Genomic DNA, 8,803 nt, shown 5'->3' with positions numbered 1-8,803 from the left:
ACACAGTCCCTAACGCAGATTCACTTTTCAATCCGACAAAGGGAGCCCATATCGAGGCAAACGTTTGCCTCGATACTCGCCGGATTCCTCCGTTCGGTGGTACCTGTCATTTTGATCGTGTTTTTTTTTTTTTTTTTTTTTTTCCTCGCGTCTTCTGGGGTATTTTATTGGCTGCCGGCCTCGGGGCCGGGTAATTTTAGGACGCTCCCTATACAAAATGAAATTAAGGCTCTAACCAGACTCCAGCGGTGCCGGCGCGCCTGCGCCGCACTCCCAGCCGCACTTGGCGCCGCGAGACCCGGCCGCATCTCTTCTCCCCCTCCGTTCCGCGACCGCGACCGGCGGCGGCGGCCCAAGTTCATTACCGACCGGACCCGCGCCGCGCCGCGACACGACGGACCGCACTGCAGCGATGGAAAGGAAGGTAGGAGTCCTGCGACGGCGGCGCGGTTTTTTTTGCGCCACCAGATGTGCGTGACCCCCCCCCCCCGCCCCGAAAATATATTTTCGTCGCCGCTGTCATTTATTTATTTATTTGTTTTGCATCGGCCGTTAAACGGTGCGTGTAGGTACCGCTGATCGCGGTTTTCACGGACCGGCTCTAGTTTATTGGGTAGGAGGGCATTTACTCATATGCGCAATTCTGAAACACACACACACGCGCATAAAAAAAAAGAACATGCATTAGACGATTAAAAAAAAAAACCAATCGTTGCGTCGCAATTAAACGCGCGCTCAACAGATGCAACAATAGTTGAGGGTTTGAGGGGAGGGGGGGGGGACGGGACGCTCTGCGTAATTACAGTAGGGGGTCCGCGTACAGTAGCCGCACTCTCACCCACCCCACCCCACCCCGCCCCGATCCCAGCCACTGCAGGCACGGGGATGGGGATGGGGATGGGGATGGGGATGGGGGGGGGCTTTTAACCTTGACTGGCGAGAGCGCGCACGCACCTCGGGTCGGACCCTGAATCTTGAACCTGGTCCGATTCCACAGGAATCCAAATGTTAGGTAGTGTCATGTTCTAAGCCTCTCACCTGCTCGGAAACAATGGGGTTGTTTCACAGAGTTAACCAAGGGAAGGAAGCCTGTTGTTTTCCTCTCAGTCATTAATTTAGTGTGCCCCCCCCCCCCCCCCCCCTTCCACACACACACACACACACACACACACAAGAAGTCGAGTCAGCATCTTCAGATCACACATTTCATCTCATCACAACCTAATTTGTCCAGGCAAGGCAAATTTATTTATAAAGCCGAGTCAAACAGCAGATGCACAGATACAACAGGGATTCGCAAATTGGATCTTATTAAAAAAAAAGCCAAAACAGGCAGCAAAGGCCCAAAAAGTAAATGAAACACTGCAACAAGGCGCTAAAAGTCAAACTCGACAACACCACATCAGTGCCAAACCCCACATAAAAACGCATATGATCATGAGGGAATGGCTGCCTACGTTTACTTCGGCTAAAGACTAGTTTCATCTGAGGAAGATGGTTGAGTTTAGGTCACTGCAGTGCTCTGTTTGTGGGTGTCGGCCAGCCTGCGCCGTCCGTTGAGGAATCTTCTCTCCTCACCTGAGCGTTTCATCGCTGCGTATTGTGTACTTCTTTTTGCATGTTAATGCGTAGGTGAGTGTTCTGTGTTGCAGCAGTGCTATGATGTTGCACTTTGGAAAAGCCTGTGCTTCTTTCAACCATTACATTAAAAAATGTGGCCTAGTCAAATGTGTAAATGTCCTTTCAATTGCACCGCAGTCTCCGTGTGACTGTTCTTCTTAGTAAGCGCCATCACTTTGGACTTAAGGAGTGGCCTTGTCTGCAGAAGCAGGGACGTGCGGAAGGCTCTGCTGTGGAGGCCTGGCTGCTCCATGGATGCATAGGAGGACCTCGGGGGCAGGGTGCATGGCGATGCAGCCAACTGAAGTGGATGTTATTTATCAGACTTGGTAGCGGCAAGTCTGAATGTCTTCATTAGTTATCATAATGAGCTCATCTCTGTTTCAAAAACGAAACTGTGGCTTTTTTGGGTTTGTCTTCTGTTGAAGAATGTGTTTGCCGGCATTGGGATAATGCACACATGTACTTCATATGATGTTAGTGAACAGGCCCCATGCACAAAACATTATTTGTTCCAGGCCTTGCACCATAAAAATACCCCCATTAAAGCTGCATAAATCCGGTTACACAGCTCCAGCAATTGCACAATAATAATCAATAATTCTCACTTTAAACAATTGTAGGACATTGTTGCATGATGATGATTTTCACTCCCTCCAAAAGGCAAAGGCAAGCTTTTGTAGCGTTCAACCTCTAAGCCAACCTGATCACTGAGGGTGAGGGACAGATTTTCCTTTTGGATCCTCAACCTCAACTTCCTGTCCTCTCCTGAGGATAGCTCCTCTAAGACACTCATTTTTATGTGCAGTGGTCTCCTCCATTTTCCCATCTTCTCCTTATGATTCCACCTTTTCCTGGTGCTCTGTGTCACTCATCTCATCTGAGAGGCCTGTTGTTGGTCTCACGTTGGACTCAATAGCTTTTCTCCTCAGCCTGTCCCACGTTTCACCACTAACTGACCTCCCTTTGAATCTGGGGTCCATTGCTGTGGCTTTCAGGATGGCTTGGATGTCATCATGCTGTCATCATCTCTCCCTCTTTGCTTGATGCTACAAACATTGTATCCTCATCACAGTAAGATGCTCTTCTAGTTTTTGAAGGATGGGTATGATCTGTCCACAGGTGGCATTTCAAATGACACACAGTGTGGATGTATAGAGGATTCTCATGAGCTGAAGAAACTCCTCAGTCTTCTGGAAGTCCTCATCCTTCAGATGATCTAGGTTGTCTGGGTCCAAGGCTGCTGCCTGGGTCCAAGGCTGGAAACTGCTCCATGAATCTCTCTATCTGTAGATAGAGCGAGTTCCATTTGGTCTTGACATCAAGGACTCAACAGCAGCAACAACAACAGACAACATGCATTTAATTACCAAACCTTTGATTATTGACCTTGTTCAATCTGTACATTTCTAAACATTTGTATAATATATTAAACTGACTTACCGAGAACAACTGTTTTGGAAAGGGAGGACCTCTTGAACCACATGACCACTGCTCTGATTCAGGCTGCAAATTTATCAATGCAAGCAATTTTGTTTTATAATATTTTGTGCAAAGCATCTTATTTTTTGGGTTTGTAGCTTCTTGACAGCAACCTCCATATTACCAGCATTGTCGACAGTCACAGCTAAAATCTTGCTTGACTCTATCCCGAGCTCTTCAAGTATGTCTGCAATCTCCTCTGCCACTACTTAACAGGGGCAGTGGTGGCCTAGCGGTTAAGGAAGCGGCCCTGTAATCAGAAGGTTGCCAGTTCGAATCCCGATCTGCCAAGGTACCACTGAGGTGCCACTGAGCAAAGCACCGTCCCCACACACTGCTCCCCGGGCGCCTGTCATGGCTGCCCACTGCTCACTCAGGCTGATGGGATAAATGCAGAGGACAAATTTCACTGTGTGCACCGTGTGCTGTGCTGCTGTGTATCACATGTGACAATCACTTCACTTTAATAATGTGTTTGAGTACACTGCCCTGGTGTGGAGGACCTTCTGTTTTGCATTGCCCTGGCTTGTGTAACAGTACAATAGTGGTCCTGGCAAAGGCTTGTCCACCCATCTGATGGCCAGCTTTGACACATCCTTCTGTTCACTGATCACACACTGAAATAATGGAAACGCGGGGTCTTTGAATTTTTAAATGTAATGTTTGTTTCTTTTGTAGACATGATTTAGTCAAGTACATTACAGTTGGATCGGGGAGGTGATGCTGTGATCATTTTGAGCGTTCTCACCTGGCCAACCATTTGATATCAATGGTTGTAGGATGCTTGTCCACATTCTCTTTTCTCACTCTAAAATTATTGAAATTCACAAGTTAAAATCCATAGTTGACATAACAATTGAAATTCTTATACTCGAAAACTGAAAAAACTGTGATGGAATTACATAATAAATTGGTATTAATGAACTGAATATTATGTTGACTCAACGTGTCATATTTTATGCAACAGTGTATATGTATATTCTGACAGAATGTTACAAAGTTGGACTCCACTGTCGCGAAGGAACGAACTTGGTCAAGGCGCAGTGACACTCACTCACTCTCTCCTCAGGCATCTTTCCACTACCTGCCAGTGTGAAGGGGCTTTGGGCTTGGACCAGATGCAGGAGGAATGGGTTGGTTTACTGTAATTGCAGCTTTAACAAAAAAATTTAAATTGAAAGTTGCAAAAGCAGCTAAACAATCATCTGTGGCTAATGTTTATATATTTTTTCATGAACACATTCACATAAATTAGTAAACTGTTTGGAAGTAATTCAGGTTTGGAACCTATGTACACTAAATCACTACTAATTGATTTTTAGGGAAGCTCTGCTTTATAATGTCTTAGTTTATTATTATTTATCGATTTGTAAAGGCAGTACTATAATGTTTAATATGTATTTATGATATTGCATAAAAATACTCTAAATATTTAGCCTATATGCAGTCTATATGTAACTGAACATGTGTTTATTAAATTGTTAACATATAATACTGATTTAGAGAGACCTTTTGTGATGTTTATAGCATACTTACCTGAGGAGGCAGATGATGAAGTAGAAACTAGGCAGTCGAAAAACTTTGCATTTCTGTATCTGCACGTAATGCACTTTGGGTAGATGTTTTGATATATTGCTTATGTTTCCACATTTACAAGCAAAAGTCTTGTTGCACATAACATTTACATTTATATTTACAGCATTTATCAGACGATCTTATCCAGAGCGACTTACAATCAGTAGTTACAGGGACAGTCCCCCCCTGGAGACACTCAGGGTTAAGTGTCTTGCTCAGGGACACAATGGTAGTAAGTGGGATTTGAACCTGGGTCTTCTAGTTCACAGGCGAGTGTGTTACCCACTAGACTACAACCTCCCTGAGTGTGAGCTTTCGAGCGTTGTGTGCCCGTGAGCTTTGTGTAATGTGAAACAGAAGAGATTTTGTCCGAATAACGGCAGTGCAAGGCAAATAAAGAATATTATCACATATTCAAAATTCTGGTCAGGTAAAATATGCTTATATTTTTTATTTAACAATAATAAATAGGATTTATTTATTTATTTATTTCCCCGGTACTGTTAATGTCAGAGCTTACATCAATACTTTAGTTTTTATTAAGTACCGGAATTCGGTACCCATCCCTACTTCTGTCAACACATTGGAAAAATAATGTGGAGTCTGCAGACACAAGGGAAGAAACCAGGTCTTGAGACAGTTCCTAAAAGGAATTTAAGCGTCTTAAATAAGTAGTTTTTCCCCCAATCTAGGTTTCCCAAAGTAACTCCAGAAATGTATCCTATCTCCTGAGTCCAGTGGTCGGTTGGCAAGATAGAGGTATTATAGCTCCCCCTTCTCAGACAGTACCTCTCTTGTGTTTGCAATCACATGATTCTCCCTGCAATTATTTCTTTTGTCTGTGTGACTTGGCCAGAGCCCATGTCCCTCTCCAGGGATGTGGATAAACTCAAACTAGTCTGTTCTGGTTGAGACCGTGGAGGGTGCAGGTTGTCACCACAAGGCACAGGTACTTGGGCTCCCTCAGGGGACGGCTACTCACTGTGGAACAATCTCTCAGGGACAAGACACATGAAGCATGGTCACAGTGGCTTGCTTCACCACCTCACCATCCATCAGCTGGAGGATGTAGTAGTGGAGAGAAAGAAAATCTATTAGCATTCAAGGACCTTCCACTTCTGCCTGTCACACCTCAAGAACTCCAGAGAGCAGGGGCCCTTTCACCACCATAGAGGCCGATACACACACATAAGCTTACTTTGCACACACACTTTTTCTCTGCCTACACTCTCACGTTCCAAGTCCAGCTTTTCATTAAAGTTTCCAGATGAAGACCCTTCAGCCAAAAGCAAAAGGATTTGGGGATGAATGTGATAAAGAGTTCCTCTTGGCACTCTCCCAGGTCCATTCTTTATTCTTTATTGGTCACTTGGTGGGAGGGAAGGGTTTGTCTGCATGTTATGCATGTTATGGGGTACTGTCAGAGGTACAAATTATTAATACATCATATTTTACCATATATTTTCAGGTATTTTTGGCCTCCCTTCCAATCATTACTGCCCCATTGAGGTTATCACGTCTACTTCGGTACTGAACAAGTGTAGCCCCCCCCCTTTACCTAAATATTAGGTCACCCCATGGTCTGGGGCTTTTGTGTTTGAAATTCTTTGCTGGGAGAAGTGGACAATGGAGCACTTCCTTATTTGGCTGACCAGGAATGCACTGGCAGCATAAAAGAAAAAGACAGGCTTTGTTAGCCAGGAAACTTCATACAGTAATGGCTTTGGTAGATTTTAGCTGTTCATGCGCTGCGATAATAAAGGCCGCGGAGTTGGACCGCGCACCGCTAATCATCCGAGAAGCTGGTGGGAGAGAGTGACCTCAGTGGCCAGTCGCTCCCCTTACAAATGGATTAATGGTTGCACTGCATTTTAAATGACCTTCCAAACCTGGCTTACTCAGTTCAGATGATGTTTGGAGGGAAAATGATCTTTTGAAATTTGTGTTAAATAACCATAATCTAAAAAGTTAGCGTTTTCTAATGATCTGCAGCGATTCACTCTAAGCTCCTGGAGGTTTAATTAATTAGCTCTCAATCCTCTGCTCTTTAATTTCAATATTAATGCTATGAAGTTGAATGAGGACATGAATGTTAATAATGTAGTTGTCAAATCTGTCATTATATATAATAGTATATGGCTTGTTTTGTGAAGGTAAAAAAAAAAAAGAAAAAACTGTCACTCCCTGTAAATTCCATGTCTAATTTTGACTTTGTGACCATTTAAGATTTATCTCGGAATGTAATTAGTGTACTTTAACAGCAAAGCCAGCGAGCCAGTTTGGAGGGTAATTACAAACACTCTCATTCAAATGCTGTTATCTTAGCAAAGGGAAGACCTCAGTTCACCCGACATCCCACATGGGGCTCATTTAAACAGTTTCACGCACGGCTCTTTTCCGTTAAATTGCTGTGATTTGATAGACGTGAATTTCCAGTTGCTGTCTCTGTAATTGTATTCACATTTTGACACATTATTATAATCCCATGGGACTGTCAATCCAGTAGGTTGTATTTTTTCTTAATTTGAGAGGCTGTAAAAATTTTATAATAATGAATTATTATATACGTATAAAATATTTTGTGCTATATGAGACAACAATTTACCCTTCCAAACTTTGTTTGTTAAATTGCTTTTTTTATATAGTTTTTAAATACGAGTAGTCCGATATGCACGAGAATTCCTTGTTGTTTAGATTTCGGCTCTCCGTAATACCACAAGACTGCGCTTGGCTGTCTGGGTTTTTCCTGCAGCTGACCCATTTAACGGTGAAAAGCTCAATGTCCCCTGCCTGCCCCCCCCAGCACGGCGCACTGGGCTGGTGAATGGCTCATTACTAGTAATCTATATGTGCGCTGCGTTTAACGGCACACGTCACACATCTGGTTGCGGGGTGAATTTATATAAGCAACTGGGGCTGCTTGGCTGTCTGTTGACCCAGACTTGGCTATGCAGCTGGGGAAAATGGAAGATCAGGAGCACTGCTATAAATGAACGCTGGCACTGTTTTCCACCGGTATTTTTACATTTTTTTTACCCAGTAGGATCAGCATCGACAACAGACAGAATCGCCTTGAGGTGGCTGAACGGTGTCACTGTGGATTTAAGTTGCACAAGCTGCTCTGAAGGGAAATTAGTGCTTAGACAAAACTGAGAACACACCCTGATCACCACCGCCACAGCCTGCCCACATTCAAAGATGTCTGGCCGGGTTCTAGGCCAGGGATTAAGCTCATTCCCGGGCACAATTGCATTTGAATTTTTGTCTATTTCAGGACCAGCTCTTATTGTTCTCCAGGAAACTGCATTCTGAACACCTTCAGTGTGGATGGTTTCATTTTTAATAGTTGCCAGCTATCTTCATTTTGTAGAATGAAAAGGGGAAAAAATACTTACTTTTCTGTTTTGGTTAATAGGACGAACTAGGAGTGTAAATATTAGTTATATCTTGTTATATTAGATCACACTGTTTAGAGCGGCTGCAAATTCAGAGCCTTTTAAGTCATGAAAACCAGTCTGACCTCAATGAGGAGGTTCTCTTTTCAACCATAAATTCCATGAGCAAGCGCTACAGAATCACATGTCAAATACTAAGTTTGGTTGGATTGGAACAAAGGTTGATGCAAGCTTCTGGCAGACCTTGACATTCATTTGTGCTCCATTTACCATCTTGGATTTTGGGAAAGATTTGCACTCTCCCTTCTTCTATCTGCCCTTTAGCTTTGCACTTACCTCTCAGTTTACACTTTTACAAAACCAGAGGCAACGTGCCATGCAGCAAACAGGAAATGCCTGCTAGTTCGGGTCCACGAGCGACCCTGAATCTCAGGGCCACCCAAGAGTCGGAGAAGGATATTCAGTTCATTGCTGGCCAGTGCAGGCTGCTTGAACTTCCACAATGTCCTCTTTCAGGGTGAGATGGAGCGATGAAAACCCATGCCAAGATCCGAAGCAGGGAACCGGAGGATAAAGATGCTTTGTCCGGATAGATGGAAAAGTAATTAATTGCTATGCTGCTTCTGTCCGGTTTTGGCTTCGAATCCCCAAGACTGAACTGTGTATCAGCCATCAGCGTTTCAACCTCCGAATGGCCTAAGTAATTAGAGGAGAACATTGTATAAATTTGC

The 8,803-nt window shown here is 43.9% G+C and overlaps 1 protein-coding gene across 1 annotated transcript in view; it reads left to right on the top strand.

Moving 5' to 3' along the window:
- The first annotated feature begins 232 nt into the window (after positions 1-232).
- The window catches only part of smarcd3b (SWI/SNF related BAF chromatin remodeling complex subunit D3b), a 34,450-nt gene continuing 25,879 nt past the window's right edge, over positions 233-8,803 (top strand). Inside the window, exon 1 of the mRNA XM_028970085.1 lies at positions 233-424. Coding sequence (XP_028825918.1) covers positions 413-424 — 12 coding nt within the window. The 5' untranslated portion in view covers positions 233-412. The remainder of the gene's footprint in view (positions 425-8,803) is intronic.

The sequence above is a fragment of the Denticeps clupeoides genome, chromosome 2, assembly GCF_900700375.1.
Source record: "Denticeps clupeoides chromosome 2, fDenClu1.1, whole genome shotgun sequence".
NCBI lineage: Eukaryota > Metazoa > Chordata > Actinopteri > Clupeiformes > Denticipitidae > Denticeps > Denticeps clupeoides.
Note: the sequence above shows the minus strand (reverse complement) of the source record. Positions and strands in the feature narration are given on the sequence as shown.